Source organism: Rousettus aegyptiacus, unplaced genomic scaffold, assembly GCF_014176215.1.
Source record: "Rousettus aegyptiacus isolate mRouAeg1 unplaced genomic scaffold, mRouAeg1.p scaffold_m13_p_7, whole genome shotgun sequence".
In the NCBI taxonomy this organism is placed as follows: Eukaryota; Metazoa; Chordata; class Mammalia; order Chiroptera; family Pteropodidae; genus Rousettus; species Rousettus aegyptiacus.
In genome coordinates this window covers 70,656,658-70,673,447 of record NW_023416310.1, presented here as the reverse complement: position 1 = coordinate 70,673,447, position 16,790 = coordinate 70,656,658, and the positions used below count along the sequence as shown (strand labels likewise).

General features: G+C 54.3%; 1 protein-coding gene across 2 annotated transcripts in view; it reads left to right on the top strand.

Annotated features, from left to right (window-relative positions):
- The first annotated feature begins 1,693 nt into the window (after positions 1 to 1,693).
- Positions 1,694 to 16,790, top strand: part of GNA12 (G protein subunit alpha 12) — a 50,244-nt gene continuing 35,147 nt past the window's right edge. The window contains exon 1 of one of the 2 annotated variants that reach the window (XM_036224484.1): positions 1,694 to 2,093. In XM_036224484.1, the coding sequence (XP_036080377.1) occupies positions 1,782 to 2,093 (312 nt within the window). In that variant the 5' untranslated portion in view covers positions 1,694 to 1,781. The remainder of the gene's footprint in view (positions 2,094 to 16,790) is intronic. The other variant, XM_016166098.2, reaches the window with a different exon arrangement.

Here is a 16,790-nt window from a genome sequence, read left to right as displayed (position 1 = left end):
TGGGTCGGCACTCTGCCCAGCAGCCTGAGCGGGCTGGCTTCCTAACGTGTAAGTTCCCTGAGGGGAAGGCTGCATCTTTTCTGTCCTCGGATTCCTCTCCCGAAGGCCTCAGGACCTGGCATTTTCATGACTATGCAAAAATTATTTGTAGAACTGAATGAAATCACATTAACTGATTTTTTTTTTCTCAGTGCACATACTGCTCTGCAGTTAGAGGCGAAGTGACAAAGTGAAAGACAGCAGGGTTCTCATCACCCTGTGTGGGACCTCGGGCAGTTATTCGGTCTTTATTTGATCCACCTGTGTGTGGTGATGAGGGTTGGCACAGGAAGGTCTTTAAGGCCTGTTATAACTCAACAAGGAGGCCGCTAGACCGAGGTGGCTCTAAGGCCATGTTGGCTTACGTAGGAAAACTAGATCTCGGCATGTCAATATCTCCAGGCTACAAAGTCAAAAGCTAAGGACAACCAGTCACAAACAGCCAAGTACCTTTTAAGCTCTAGCCGACCCAGCGCTGTCCTTTCTGTGCCCCGTGATTTCCCTGTGTCAGTCTCTGCCCAGGTTCCCATCCTGGGGCACTGCTCCTGTTAGCACTGCCCGACTAGAATTGATTTTTTGCTCAAACTCTTAAAATTCTTAATATGCCTCAGCCTATCTTTTAACAGAGGATGGTTCCCAAATCTTGCCAATCACTTGGAGATGAAGAGATACCTGAGTTTCTTCTAGGAGCTTCTGACTCACTGACTCTGTAATAAGATCAGCCAACATTTAGGAGGAACTTCCTTGGCTCTCGGCACAGTGCTGGGGTTTTACAAGTTCACGTTCTCAGTTTATAGCTTCACAGCCATAGGAGGTAGTTGCTATTAGCGCCCCCATTTTACAGAAGAGGAAAACGAAGCTAAAATTGGGTGGTGGGGACGAAGGGGGAGCCGCTTAAAAGGTTATTCAACTAGCCAACTAGCAGAGTCCAGCTCTCAGACCCAGCAACTCCAAACCTGCTCTCAGTCACCGTGCTACGGAAAGCTTTTGGGGGCTTCCGGTAGTTCTAATGATCAGCCAGCTTTGAGAAAAGCCTCGCAGAGGCCCATGCTACTCTCAAAGGGTTCATTCGTCTGAAATGTGTGGCCCTTCCCCCTCCGGTGTTTCTGGGAGGAAAATAGTTTCTGAGCAGCTTTCCCTGTAAACATAAGACGAGCAGCTGGACTTCTTTTCGGGATTTCCCAACTTTCGGGAAAGGCGAAGCGCACTCTATGAACCTCCGGGTCTCACAGGTTCATCCAATCTGGGAACCCAGGGCGGCTCTTTCTGTACACCTGGCACTTCTGGTCCCGCCCCATTTCGCCAAGCCCCCAATCCTAAGCCTGTTCGCCGTGATTGACGCGACCCCAGGGCAATTACAATTGGTCCTGGCGAGGGCCGCTCCGCCTCCTCGGGTACCCCGCCTCCCTTTCATTCTGAAAGCAAGACCCTCGGCCCGGACGTCCAATGAGAAGCTCCTCCACCCCAAAGGTCCCGCCTCTTTCGGCGCCGACCCCGCCCCGCGGGCTGCCGGGACGCCCGCCTCCCGGCGTGGCGCGGGCCAACCGGAGCGCGCGTTCGTCCGTACGCGCGGCGGCGCGCCCAATCCGCGGGCCCGGGCCGCGGCGCCCGCCCCTCCGCCGGGGCCGAGCGGCGGGCGAGAGCGGGCCTCGGGGCGGCGGCGGCGGACGCGGCCTGAAGGAGCGGCCGGCTGCCGCGCGGGGCTCGCCTCGCCCGCGGCGGCGTCCATGGCCTGAGCGGCCATGTCCGGCGTGGTGCGGACCCTCAGCCGCTGCCTGCTGCCGGCCGAGGCCGGCGGGGCCCGCGAGCGCAGGGCGGGCGGCGGCGGGGCCCGCGACGCGGAGCGCGAGGCGCGGCGGCGCAGCCGGGACATCGACGCGGGGCTGGCCCGCGAGCGGCGCGCCGTGCGGCGCCTGGTCAAGATCCTGCTGCTGGGCGCGGGCGAGAGCGGCAAGTCCACCTTCCTCAAGCAGATGCGCATCATCCACGGCCGCGAGTTCGACCAGAAGGCGCTGCTCGAGTTCCGCGACACCATCTTCGAAAACATCCTCAAGGTGCGTGCATCTCCGCGTCCCCACCCGCACACCTGCGCCCAGGTGCGCGCAGGTGCGGCCCCGCGGGCCGCCGCGCCGCGGCAGGGACCACGGACCACCCCTTTGTCTGCCCCCTGGGTGGGTGTTGCCCCGAGCGTCCAGGTGCCCGCAGCTTTGGGCCCAGGACGCGCGCCCTGTCTCCTGTCGGCTTGGCGGCCTTCGCTCCTGCCTTTTTAGGGGACCTGGCGACCATGGAAGTGGAAAGGCCGGCCTACTTTGGGTTGTGGGAAGGGTCGAGAAGAGGGTGTTCTAGTGGGACGGGCCCCTTCTGGGCCTCCAGTCGAGGATGTGCCCCTGTAAGGTGGCATCTGGTGGTCCCGTTTCCATCCGGGGGGCATCGTGCCCGGCCCTCCCAGTAAGTTCAGAAAAGCAGTGTAAACCGAAGAGGAATCCCGCCCCAAGTCCCTCTTTAAAGTATTTATCAGGAAGATTTCAAACATGTACTAAGTAAGTAGAGAGAGTAGCAGAGCGAACTGTACGGCCGTCCCTACACCCCAATTTCAGCGACGGTCAATCAGTTCACTGCTGGTCTTGTTTCACCTATACTTCTGGCCCTTGGTTTGGAAGCAAATCCCAGACGTCGTATAATTACATTTCAGTACATGTCGCTGAAAGATGAGGCCTCTTTTTAAAAAACAAGCAAGCACAGCGCTGTCGTCAAACCTAAAAGCCTAACTCCTTAATTTCATCAGATAGCCAGCCAGTGTTCCGATTTTCTGTCTCGCACATAATCGTTTTGTTTGTATCAGGACACAAATTAAATCTTTGCATCACAATTTTTATTCTAGCTCTTCAGTGCTGTGTAATCTCCAGGTTCTCTTGTCTCTTGCTCCATTTGTATTCTTTGCTGTTTATTTGTGGAAAAAAACAAACCCCGCAGAGTTGACAGAATCTGAGTTCCATTTTCTCCCACTGTGAGCCTGTGTTAAAGGTCCCGGAGGAAAAGAAAGGAAACGTGGAGAAAACCGATGATGACAGGGAGGGAAGTAGAGGCCTCCTGCACCTCGATAAAGTCCCTTCCGTTGTTTGTTTGTTTGTTTGTTTGTTTGTTTGTTTAAGTGTTTTATCTACCCTTCTTTCCCAGGCTCATTTTGGGGAAACCAGATTACAGGTATGAGGAAAGTTGTCTTGAAGCAGAGGTAGAGGGAAGCTTGTCATACCAGGAAGCTGCCTGGAAACTAGATTTTACAGTGCCCGGGGGACTTCAGATTTCGCAAAGGGCTGGAACCCCTCTGGCACATTCTTCTTTCTCTTCACCGTGAGGGAGCATCGGCCTTGGAGGTGAAGGGGCTCCTCTCTGGGCTCCTCTCTGGGCTCCTCGCTGGGCCCAGGGCACTGGGCCACGGGGCTCCAGACTTCCCGGCCTGCATCAGGATCCTCACGCCAGCATTCCCGTGTTGCTCTGTTATTAACGTATCCTATCTTAATAGAACTGGCTCTTTGAGGATCATGACAGGAAGATGATAATTTGAAGATGAAACACCCCTTGCCTTTCCTCCTCTTCAAGAATCCTCCTTGAGTCAGAGCTCTGGCCCCAGGACGGGAGCCAGGGCTGCCCGGCTTTACAGGCCCGGTGTCCAGGGCAAGGCAGGGGCTGACGGGGTTAACGTCCCCTCCTCTTCTGGGGTAAAGTGCAGTTTATTGTCTTTCTCTACCACAGAGCCGGGTTATTTTTGCTGTTTTCTGGACCTCCAGAAAACAGGTTTAAGGGCCTAAAGATTTGACTGATGTCTCCTGGATCCTTTAAACTCAGGAGGCAGAGAAAATATTTAGAAACATAGACTTTTAAATCTAGTATAAGTGCATTTTATAAAACTCAATCTTAACCCTTTCCCGATACCTGTAAACATGAGCTTTTACTGACTTCCTCACGAACTGAAACAAGGTTTGTTAACCAGTATCCTATTTTGCAACTTTTTCACTAATTGTAGTTCCATATTAAACTCCCTTTATTTGTCCGTAACTGTTTCAATAACTAGTGAGAAATTCAGCTTTCGCTCTAAAACCATCATTTTGGGAAGAGGCTTTTTAAGTAAATTGCTTTGTAGTGACTTTAATAATGGACATTTGAATGATACCGTTCAGAATAATATTTGTGTCTACATACAGGTTTCGTGTTCACAGGCTATTTTTAAAGGACTAGCTAGCTATGTACCATGCCCACTGCAAGGCCATTTTGTATACGCTTTGGATGGTATTGTCCCATTTAGCCAACGAGGGAATTGGTGATAGCTTAAAGTCTGCTCAGGGTCAGTTACCTAATTAGCAGGTGGCAGAGCTGGGAACCAAACCTGGTCCTTTAGTTTTTAATTAAACTTTTAATTTGGGGATAAGTATAGCCCTCTGCACTCGTAAGAAATAACATCGGGGCCTCGTGTCCCTTCCAGCAGGTACCGGCCATGGCGGTACCTTGCAAAACAGCAGTGCAGTCAAGCAGCCAAGATGCTGGCCCTGGGAGCCGGGCTCACGCCGCCCCGCGTTGCCCCGGCAGCCGCTCCCGCCCCTCCCGGATCCTCCCCGACCCTCCAGTGCTGTCCTTTCGCCATTTCCAGGCTGTAAGTGGAACCATGCAAAATGTGACCTTTCGGATCTGGCTTTTGTCGCTCAGCATAATTCCCTGGCGGCTCACCCAAGTAGCTGCGTGAGCCGGTGGCCGATAGCGGGTGCCTTCGGGGTGCCGAGCAGCTCCGCGGCTGGGCTCCGCGGCTGGGCTCCGCCGCGGCGCGCCTAACCGTTCCCCGGCGGAAGACCCTGGCCTTCCCCGCCTCTGCCTGTTATGGATAAACCTCGAGTGCGCATTTACGTACGCGTTTTTGTAGGTACAGAAATGTTCGCGTGTCTGGGATAAAATCGTTTGGTGATGTAGCCGCGCGTGCGGTTTTATAGGCAGCCGCCAGGCTTCCCAAAGCGGCCGCCCCTCCCCCGCTGCCCCCGGCGGTGTGGGAGGGACCCGCTTTCCCGCGTCCCGGCCTTCGTGTCGTCTGACGCGTGCGTGAGTGCGCTCTCGTTGCTGTTTTAGCCTGCGTTTCCTTCGTGGCTAACGGCGCCGAACACCTCTCCGTGCGCTCGTCTGCCATCTGTACCCCTCTTCTGTGAGGAGCTCTTCACGGTTCTCATGTATTTCTTAATGTGCTCGCTTGTTTTTTGTTGTCGAGTCTTGAGAATTCTTTGTGTACTGTGGACACTAGCCCTTTGAGAATCACGCGGTCCGCAGGTATTTTCTCTGTTGCGCCTCCTCCCATTTCACAGGGCACCGCTTTTAGTTTGGATGTTCCGCAGTTTATCAGTTTTTTCTTTTGTGGACTATGCTCTTGATGTCAAGTCTCAGAACTCTCTGTCTAGTCTTAGATCCCAAAGATTGTCTCCTATTTTTTTTTCCTAAAAGTTTTATAGTTTTACATTTAAGTCCCCGATCTGCTTAGAGTTAATTTTTTTAAGCTATATTTTCATCTTGAGTTAATTTTTGTATAAGATCCAAGGTTTTTTTTTTTTTTTTTTTTTTTTTGCCTGTCGATATCTACTTGTCCCAGCAACATCTGTTGAAAAGAATCTCTTCCGCCGAACTTCCTTCCACTCCTGTCAGCAGTCCGCGTGGGCCTGTCTGGATCCTCTGCTCCACGCTCCGGATCTGTGTCTCCCCCGCCGGCGTCACACTGTGTCGATCGCTGTAGCCATACAGCAGGCCGGAACATCAGATAGCGGCCTCCCATGTTTCTCGTTCAAGATCATTTATCTGCTCTAGGGCCCGTGCCTTTCCATAGATTTTAAAATAAGCTTGTCAACATCTATGTGAAATTTGCCTGGATTTTGACAGCAGCTGCATTAAACCTGCAGCTCGATGTGGGGAGAATTGACATCTCTACTGCGGTGACTCTTCCAATCCATGAATATGGTATGTCTTCATTTATTTAGGTCATCTTTGATTTCTTTGATCAGCATTTTGCTATTATCGGCATATAGATCCTGTGTATGTTTCATTACATTTATACTAAAATATTGGGAGCAATTTTAAATGATACTGTGCTTTTATTTTCAGTTTCCAAATGCTCATTGTCAGTGTACAGTAATGTCATTTTTGTGTCTCAGTCTAGCGCCTGTGATCTTGCTAAATGTACTTTTTGGTTCTAGGGCTTTCCTATATATTCCTTGGGATTTTTCTACGTACTCATCATGTTATCTGCAGATAAGGACAGTTTTACTTCTTCTTTCCCAGTAGATATGCCGTTTATTTCTTTTTATTCATTCATTCATTCATTCATTTTGCCTTACTATGACAGCTGGAATTTCCAGTATTATGTTGAATTACAGTGGTGAGAGTAGTCACATCTTCTCTCTTTCCTGATATTGGTGATTTGTGTCTTCTCTTTTTATTTTTGTCAGTCTTCCTAGAGGTTTATCAGATTTCTTGATTTTTTTTCTTCTCCCTGAAGAACCAGCTTTTATTTCACTGATTTTTCTTAATAGTTTTCTTTTTTTCGATTGCATTTATTTCTGTTCTTTATTATTTCCTTCCTTCTTCCTTTAGGTTCATTTTGCTTTCTTTTCCCTAGTTTCTCGAGGTAGAGACCAAGATTGTTTCTTTGAGATCTTTCCTCTTTTCTAATGTAAGCACTTTAAGCTCTATAAATTTCCTCCTCAGCACTGTTTTAGCTGTGCCCTCTTATTTTGATATGTTGTATTTTCATTTTTATTTAGGTTCACATGCATTTTTATTTCTTTCGAGATGTCTTGTTTGACCCATGGGTTATTTAGAAGTGTGTTATAGTTTTCAAGAGTTCAGAGGTTTTTCTGTTATCTTTGTTATTGATTTCTATGACTTCATATGTCCAGAGAACATACTTTGTGTGATTTCAGTTATTTTAATTTTGTCGAGGTTTGTTTTATGGCCCAGACTATGGTATATCTTGGCGACTGTTCCACAGACACTTGGGAAAAAACGTGTATTCTGTTGCTCGAGGAAGTGACCTCACGTCAGCTAGATCCTGTCGATTGACGGCCGTGTTTCCGTCTGTATCCTTGCTGATTCAGTGGTCCTGTCAGTTGCTGAGAGTGGGGTGTTGAAGTCTCAACTACAGCTGACCCGTGAACAGCGTGGGGGTTAGGGCGCTGACCCTCCGTGCAGGCGAAAATACGCATGCAGCCTTCGACTTCCCCAGAACTAGCCCACCAGCGGCCCGCTGTTGACGGCGAACCTTGCTGATAACGTAAACAGTCAACGCGTATTTCGTGCGTCCTGTGTATTACATCTTGTGTTAGAGAAAAGAAGATGTTACGAAAATCGTAAGGAAGAGAAAGCACATTTAACACTCGCAGTGTCTGCGGAAAGCCCGCCCGTGGGGACCTGCACAGTCCAAACCCCCGTCGTTCAGGGGTCCGCTGTGTCGTTGGGGTTTGTGTTTTCCCTTTAGCTCAATCGCTCCTTGCTTCCAGTAGTGCGAGACTGTTGTGTGATGTGCAGACATTTAGGATTGTGTCTTCCTGACGCGCTGACCCTTTGTCATTGTGCGATGTCCCTCATCGTCTCTACTAATCTTTGCTCCAAAGTCTGCTTTAGCTGATATTTTAACATAGCCGCTTCTGTTTCTGTCGTGAATGCTTTCGTGGCCTTTTACTTTTTTGCTTTTAACCTACCCCTGTTGTGTTGACGTGAGCTTCTTATAGACAGCCATTGTTGCGTCATATTTTCTTTATCTACTCTGCCGATCTCTGCCAATTAATTTGTATATTTAGACCGTTTACATTTAAGATAAAGTAATAGTTAGTGTGTTAGGACATGAGTCTCATTTTATTTTTTTATTTTTTGCTTTTCCCGTTACTTACCTTCCCGTGGGTTATTTGAGCATCTGTTAGGATCCCACCTTTGCGTGACTGGCGGTTGGCTTTGGAGTGCGTCAGAGCTCCGTGTTGTTTTCCTGGTGGTCGCTCTCGGTTTACGGTTCGCACCTAACGTAGCCCCGTCTCCTGGAGCCTGTGTCGTCCAGCTTTCAGTGAAGTGTGAAGCTTTGCTTTTCTGTAGATCCCTGTGCTCTACGCACGTTTCCAATTTAAATGTCTTACGTATCTCTTATTCCACTTGGAGCATCACATTCGTTGGTTTTATTTCGGTCGCATGTGATTTAAAACCTCACAGCAAGTAGGGTGGTTTGTTGCACCGACCCATTTTACCTATTCTGATACGTTCCTTCCTTCCTGAAGTTCTAAGCCGTCACCTGTTACCTGCTCTGTCCTGTTCGGAGAACAGAGTGTGGCTTTGCTAACAGCCAGTTCAGCTTGCCTCCGTCCGAGAATGTCCCCTTTCTGCAGGACGTCGTCTTCAGCTGCAGAATTCTCCTCCTGCCACCTTCTCGGCGCCTGCTGGTTGTGTCATGCCTAGAGCGCTCTCTGCCGTCAGGGAGGGCTGGGCGCTGTGGAGCTGCTGCCTCGTGGTGCGGCCCGGAGTCCCCACCGTCCGGCCCATCGGTTCCAGGTTCAAGGCTCCGCGTTCCCGGTCACAGCTGTTCGCCTCACACTACCCCCCGCAGCGGGTTATTTTAGTCTGCTAGTCGCTTCGACTTCTGTAAGTATTGCCAGGAAGATTTCCTGTGCCTCCTTTTATTTTTATAATCAAAGATTTAGTCTCTCACGTTCATGCGTTTAGCGTCTGAGAACCTGCGTGGCAGTGCCTCTGGCGACAGGAGGGGCCTCGATGTGCGCGTGGAAGGCTTCCAGCCAGCTTGTCGTCTCGCCGTGGCTCCACTCCCCCGCCTCTAATCTCAGGAGCCATTTTTATTACCGAATTTCACATCCGGTTAGAAGTAAACTAAATGTTAGCCGTTTCAGGGGCCGGAAGTCCTGCTGCCACACACATAATCGCGCGGTGTCCTTCCCCGGCCCAGAGCGGCTTCCTGTGCACATGTGTATTGATAATTCGGCGAACTTCTTTGATGAGATGTCCCCAAGGCCAGCGTTGTGCCGGGGGCTGGTGGGGGCGGGGTGCTGGACGGCGAGGACCGCTGTCCCTCCCGTCAGGCACTGACTAGCGGGGGGTCGGGGGGACAGGCGTCCTGGTAGTTCAGTGTGGCGTCTGGCTGGCTGTGTGCCGGGTCAGGGCCGGCGGAGGGGCCTGGAAGAGCCTCTCAGGAGTGTGATTTGAGCTGGCCGCCGAGGCCCGCGGGATTTCCGCGGTGAAGGAGACACACGGGGGACCATCTCAGTGCCGTGCAGTTATGTGTCAGTTAAGACAGAGAATTCTGATCGGTTCAGGTATTGAAGAAGAACGAATGTGGGAGCCGGGCAGAACTTTCTAGTATAAATGACGGGTCATGACATGATGGCTCGCGGGAGACCTGTGGTCGCGATACTCATTAGCTGCAGGTCGTGGACCGTCTCTCTAGAAAATTCATACGTGTGCACGTGATTCAAGGCGTTCCTGGACATCCCGAAGCCCAAAGTGCGCCTCCCTGCTCGGTGGCCTGCAACTTAAGAGCTTTCGTTGCAGAATCGCTAAGATTATGCTGAGCTTTTCTAAATTTAAGTTGTGTTTTCTTGGAATGGTTGGCTAAACATGGTCACTTCTGGCTCAGGCGACCAGGACTGTGACGAAGCCCCCTCCGCTGCTCTGTATTCAAGCTCGCTGAGGCCCCTGGCCCGCAGGGCCCTTTGCTGGTCTCAGAAGAACCTTCGGCCCTGGGGCCACCACGGGTTTGCCTGAGAGCGGAAGCATCCCCATACCCCGGGCTCTGGGAGCCAGTCAGGCTCCTGTCACCGTGGCAGATGGCGTTGGCTGAGCAAATGTGCTTTGACCCTTGGACACATGGGGTTGGGCCTTTGGTAATGCTGAAACCCAAAACAACATTTTCCATCAGTTAAAACATCCAGAGACACCCCCTCACCCCCACCGCTGGCCGTTGCTGGGACTCAGCATATGGATGATTGGTCCCCGGCCTTCAGGTTGGTCTGCTGACCGTTCTCACCAGACCTGCTCCAGGGGAGGAGTATTTGACCTTTGCTTGATGTCATGGGAGACCTGAAGTATGCTGTGCTTGATGCTAGATACCGTTCTGCTGGCAGCTCATAATTATCTTCTCTTGCCGCACAGTTGAGAGTGGGGTCATGGACCTTATCAGTCTAAATGGAACAGAAGATTCAAACCGAAGGCTAGTGCAGCGATGTAATTACAGGGTGAGCTTCAAGCCCCGGGAGCCAGTGCGTAGTGGGTCCGCTGCTCCTCCGCTTGCACCACCTGGAGGGCGGTGACGCCCCTCCAAGACAGGCTGCTTCGTTTCCTGTCACGACTGTTATGGTTTGCTTGTATTTAAACAAAAGCAATAGAGTCCTCTTTGCAGCTTCCATCAGGGGGCCAGACGAAGCTGCTCCTTCATTTCAGCCGATTGCGGTGGAGAGCGAGTGAGTGTGAGGAGTGGACTCGCTCTGAGCGGTTCTCCTGTACTCTGGGACACTTGCCTGTCTCACGGTAGGGTAAATGCTCGGACTGGTTCAGGTGCGCTGGTTTCCGGAATGGAGAGCATGGTTTGCATGCCGCGTCGGGAATCGGTTTGAGAACCCGACACTCTGCGTGGGTTCTAGGGGCCGGGTCTGCTTGGAGCGTGGGCTCGGGGAGCACAGCATCCACAGGACAGGTGAGGGACAGGTGTCGTTCTTGAGAATGTTTGCAGGTCGATGGAGCCGGAGAGCAGCGCCGCACTTGGCCCCCTGCTCAAGGCAGCAGAGACCAGATAGACAGCTCCTGTCTGTCTAGCCTGGAAGCCTTGGCACCCACCTGGCCACAGACCCCTGTTCCATCAGACTCGGCAGCAAAGACTGACCACAGTGAACGTCCCCTGGGGTTAGCAGTGCGCCCCGGCCCTCGGCGGTCTGGCGTCTGCTTGCCTTGGGCCGAGCAGAGACTCAGCCAGGGAGCCCTGGGGCTCGGAGCACCTCCACCCTGGGTGGCGCTGACGCCGCCGTGACTGCGGTGGGGTGCCCCGGTGACTGCGCGTGCTGTGGGCGGGGAGGGGCAGCTGGAGGGCTGTGGGTGCACCGGCGCGTGGTGCCGAGTGGGAGCGTGCACAGCGTGTGCCCTCCTGTCGTGCTTAGCTGCTGGCTGGCTTCTGTGGGTCTGGGAAGCTCGGGAGGGGACAGGAGAGGGGACATCGCTGGTTACATCCCCGGAAGGACAGGGGAGCCCAGACGAAGGAGGCCATCGAGGCCGTGCGGGATGTGTGATGAGCGTCGCCCGTCCGGGAGCAGCCGTCAGCGTCTGGGGCCCGGTCAGTGACCCGGGCTGCCGAGACCCTTGCAGCAGCCCGGCTGGGCGCTCGGCGCAGACAAGGCAGGCGTCCTCCAGACCCAGCCCCGGGCGCCGCGCGGTGCAGTGGCGGTCCAGGTAGACTGTTCGTCTTCGCAGACGACACGCCACGTTCCTTGCCGCTGGCGTAGGAGGGACAGGGAGCAGGTGGAGCCGCCGCCGGCTTCCGCGGCTGCTCCCGAGCGTCACCTTTGGGGTCTTCGTAGCACCTGCGAGCAGCGTTTGAAGCTGCGTTTTCCACGGACACTCAGCTCTTCATCTGCAGTCGCTGGCACACATGCGGGGACCAGAATGATTTACATTTTTGTGGCCACTAAAGTGTGTTTTCAAGGAAGTGAGGTTCCATAATTTTAGTCTTAGGACGGGGAGGGGAAATGGCTGTCCCCGGGAGTTGATTAGATGGGCGGAGATTGAAAACCGAACCGGGTGGAGCCGCGAGGTCCCTGAGAGCCTAGCTGTCACTTACCTTTGCAGTCCATACCCGGTACGGCTCTCACTGACGAGGTTGTGTTTTTAAACAAACATCCCGGAATGGCCCTGACACACCAGTACATGCACACGCACGGCCGAGCGCACGCATGCCGGCACCGCAGGGTGGGCCTGGCCGCCTCTGCCCGGAGAACGAGCGCTGCGCACCCCCCCCCCAGGGGAGTACCTGAGTACCTGTCTGCTGTCTCCTTCGATCCGCTGGCGACCCCCGAGGTCGGGGTGGGGTTTTGCTCCCGCAGGAGAGTTTTCTCGCGCTCTGCGCAGCATTCACGTGGGCGCGCTCAGCCGTGGTGATTTTCTTGCCCCTCCCCCAAGGCTCGCACTGGCTTGAGTGGTGAGCTTTGGGAAAAGAAGGGTGCGTACCGGGCTCGCTCTGCGTTCGGCCCCTAGAGCTGCTCTGCCCGCAGGGCGCGTGCGTCCCGTTTGCGGGGGCACTGCGGTGGGGTTGTCCCGCCCGTGTGCAGCGGTGCCGGTGAGCAGACCTACCGGCTGCAAGTCTACACCACGCTCTGCCGTCTGGCCTTCCTTAGTGGGAAAGCCAGGATTTCGATCTCCGTCTTTCTGACTCCTGCTTTGATTTCCACACTGATTCTGGGCTTGAGAGCAGGAGAGAAACTGGGACTCACTGAGTATGACTCTGCCTGGGGTCACCCGCTGGGCCGGAAGTCCCTTGTTGACATCTAAACTCTGTTTAGGTCAAAGAGAGGTGAAGGAAGCCATCACCCCTGTTTTCTGATGCAAAATGGAAGTGATCAAGGAGGCCGACTGTGCTGTTGGTTTACACGAAACGTTAGAGTTCGGCAGAACTGCGGGGTTGCCGAGTTTCTCATCTCTCCCCGGTGGTCCTGGAGCCTTCGCCTGAGCAGCTCTGAGGTCGGGGGACTCGCCGCGGCTGCCCCTGGCCTCGCCGAAGATGCAGCTTCGATGTGGAGTTGCAGTGGGCAACTCCGAGACCCCGGGACCTGGTGGACATGGTGTGCAGTGGAGCCGCCGAAAGCTCACTCCTCCGCCACGGCACAGCCGTCCGCCTCTTATCTGTGCAGTCCATGACCCAGGTGCCGCAGAGGCCAAGGCGGAGCGTTGTCCCTATGGGTGCAGCTGCCGTGCGCCCCGTCCTGAGGCCCTGTCGCCCCCGCTCCTCGTAGCTGGGTGGTCTGTAAGCACAGAGTCCCAATGCGGAGAAGCACCAGCTCCGGGGCGAGTGGGGAGAGGAGAAGCCAGGCTGGGGAGCCGAGCCCCAGGAGCGGGTGCCCGAGGCAGGCAGGCCCGGAGGGCGAGGCAGCGCGGTCTGCCCAGGCGATGGGTGGGGAGCGAGCGGGGGAGAGCTCCCGGGTCGGGCCTAGCCGCGGCGATGGCCATTCTGGCCGTGGGAAGCAGGGCGGCGTTCCAGGCAGAGGGCTGCGTTGCCGTGCGCGCCAGATCAGTCTGGGGGCATGCGGACTGGGGCAGGGTCACAGACCCTCGCCCCTTAACCAGCGGACGGGTAGGTTCATATACGTACATGTGCGTCTGTATAGGAAATAACCCTACAGAGGAGTGCAGAGCCACCAGAGGTAATCAAGGAGGGAAAAGGAACGTTATCACACATGGGTCGAACTGCATGAAATTCCGATATTTGGCCCTTTTGACAAAAATAGCAGTTTTATGTGAACGCTGTGACCTGGGGCAAAAAGAGAAGATTCTGGGGACGTGTAGTGCTTCTCTTGACCTCTGGCATGCCCTAAAAGTGACCTTGAGGGAAGAGGGTGAGTGGGCACCGCCCCGAACATTGTCCGGAGCACCCTTCATTTTGGAGGGAAGGGGCGCGGGGTCAGGAGCCCCGGCACGGTGGGGCGGGGCTCGGGAGCGCGCTGTGCGCTGTCCGCGGTGCTGGCCGAGCGCAGCGCCACTGCGGGGCGCCGGGGGCGGCGCGGCGTGAGCGTGGGCGTGAGGTCCGGGCACACGGGCTGCCTGCAGCCGGTCCGCGGCCCAGACGAGCCTTCAGCTTGCTTGGCCTCCGTGGACCGAGGCAGCAGCCGTCAGCCAGACTCCAGCGCGACGTGGAAGACCAGTGGGGGGCGTGCGGTCAGGGGAGACATGGGGCCTTCTGAGGGAGGAGGGTGCGGCCTGGCGCCCATCAGGTGCTGCGCCCAAAAACAGAGTGGGGTGGGGGGGGGCAGCAAGGGACACAGGTGCTCTGGGAAAAGGTGTCCAGGACTGCTCCATGCCGCGTGCGAACGATACACGTACAGACGACAAGACAAGAACGTGAGGTGAAGGGGCGGCTGCGGCGCGGGCGGGGCACGGGGGGGGGGCCGGGAGAGAACGAGCGCGCGGGGGTACGCGCCCCCTGCGAGTCCTCCGTGGGCCCATGGGGGACGACCGGGCCGCCCAGGCGCTTCGCGTGGGCCAGCAGCGTGCGCCGCTCGCCGGTGCCCAGGGAGGTTGTGCTGTGTGCCCGCCTCGCCCCCAGCTGTGACGCCTGGCGGGACACTCGGCGACCCGGGCCCCGGCCCCACCTCTGCGTCCACTGAGGAGGGTCTGGCCCAGCAGCCGCCTGCTCAGCCGAGGCCCCCAGAGCAGGAACAGCTTCGTTTGTTTTCCCTCTGGTGTTCAGCCTCGCGTCTGCACACGGCGGAAGAGCCGCAGGGACCGGCGCCCACGGAGTCCGGTCAGTCCTCCCAGCGGCCTCCCGGGTGGCACAGAAGATGGTGCCGGCCTTCGCGTGCGTGTCTGTGTGTGTGCGTGCGTGCGTGCTTGCGTGTGTGTGCGTGTGTGTGTCTCCACAGTTCTGACCCCCTTTCACATGATCACCGTGTCACCTGTAGCAGCCTCACAGTGACAGAGCGGCAAGGCAGGGCTTCCTGTCAGCCCCCCTGGAACACAGGCCTCGCCGAACGGGAGCCACCGACAGTGGCTGTGTGGATTTACTTAGGCCCATCTTTTTTGCCGACATGGTGATAGCGTGTCTAGCAATCAGCTTTCCCTGTACGGCGACACCAGTGCCGGGTTTGGGAACTCTGAATCTAGTGACTGTCACAGGTGAGCAAAACCACAGTGGAATCTCGTGTGGGATGCAGTGCAAAACTCAGAGGACACACACACACTCACTCACACTCACACTCGCACAGTTCATGCACTGCGATCCTGTTGCACAAATACATGTAGCCACACTTGGAAAACGAGAATAACAAGACCGCGTGTTTTTTCTGTGAAACAATTGTGAACTTATTTTTAAAAATATGTTTTCTACAGTGACCGTTTTTTTAGAGACCGTGTTGGCAGTAGCACTTTTTTAGGGTGAGTCCGGCACTGTAACTTCGTGACCTAGGTGCCTCCCTAAGCCCTTTCCCTGGTTAACGTCGCTGTAGCCACCAGGGTGTTTTCGGTTGGAATCGTAGGCGTTTTCACTTAATTTGTGGTTTGAGTCTTGCTTTAGAATTTTTGCAATCTCGACTATTTTCAGAATGTGTAAATATTTGCTGAGGAGAACACAGCATCTTCATCATTTTTTTTTTAAGCGGAAACTTGTCCTGTGTCTGAATTCTTGGTGACTTCGAGAAAAGACCACCAAGCTGCCTTGCCGTCTCCTGTGTCTGCTGCAGGTCACAGCTCTTCCGGCAGAGAAAGTGCCCTTTTCCAATTTTGCATTAATTTTTAAAAATAATATTCTTAAAAGTAAAATACTGAGGACAAGAAGACTTTTACATGTGGGTGTTTCTGAAGTAGATTGCAAGACTTGCATCTTGAATCAAACCTTCCAGAAAAACTCTGGTGTTTTTATAATTAGCAATATAGTATGTTGATTATATTAATTAGCAATATGGTATGTTTATTAATATATGTATTAATTAGCAATAAGTATATGTGAATAGTTGCATTCTGTTGTATCGTCTTTTAACTTACACTCAGGCGATCATTTCCTTGACTGTGACTTCCCCAGATAGTTTTGACATGAAGCTGCCACTTAACCTCACTTACATGAGCGACATGAAGAAGTCATTCAGTGCTCAGCGCTGCTGCCCGGTGGTGGAGAGCCCGCAGGCGCTGACGTGAAGCAAGGCGCCCCCCTGTGTGGTCCCGCCTCAGAGGGCACCAAGTCGAGGACTCAGCTCATCTCACAGTTCAGTGGCTTCTGGAGAGTCTAGTCAGTTGAACAAAAGAAAAAAGAAGTCAGCTGTATCTACTAGAGAGGGAGGGACAAAGTTAAGAGAAGGGGCAAATCCAGATATTATCTAAGAAGTTCCTGGAATCGAAGTCCCAGGAGTGGCCGGGCACAGCGTGACTGTGTGTGTGTGAACGTGCGCGCATGGGATTTCCTGTCACAGGAAAGTGTCGCGTTCGTAACAGCAACAAGAGGATCAGATCCCCAGGAATGAGCAAGGAGTCCATCAAACCTGTGCAACGAAAGCCATGTCACCTCACTGAAGAACGCAAAAGACTGCAAAAATGGATTCTTTTCTGTGAGTGGGAATTCTCGATATTATGGAAACGCCAGCTTAGGAATCGAGCGCAGTCACCATTGGTATGACACCGTTTCATCGTGATCGTCCGTGGTTTACATCGGGTTCCCTCTTGGTGTTCACAGTTCTGTGCGTCTCGACACGTGTCCCCCATGGTTTCCCGACTGAAAGTCCCCCGCGCCCCACCTCTTCAGCCCCCCTTTCCCCTGACCCCCGGCAGCCACCCGTCTTCTACTCCTCCGAGGCTGGCTTTTTCCAGAACGCCGCAGAGCCGGCGTCATGCAGGTGGCAGGGGCCCGTGAAGAGCGGCATCTGTCGAGCAGTGACACGCGTTCGAGGTTCCCGTGTTTCCTCGCGGCTCGACAGCTCCTTTCCCTTCAGTGCCGGGCACTGTTCAGGGTCTGGATGGGCCGCGGCCGGTCCCTCCACTCACCCGTGGGA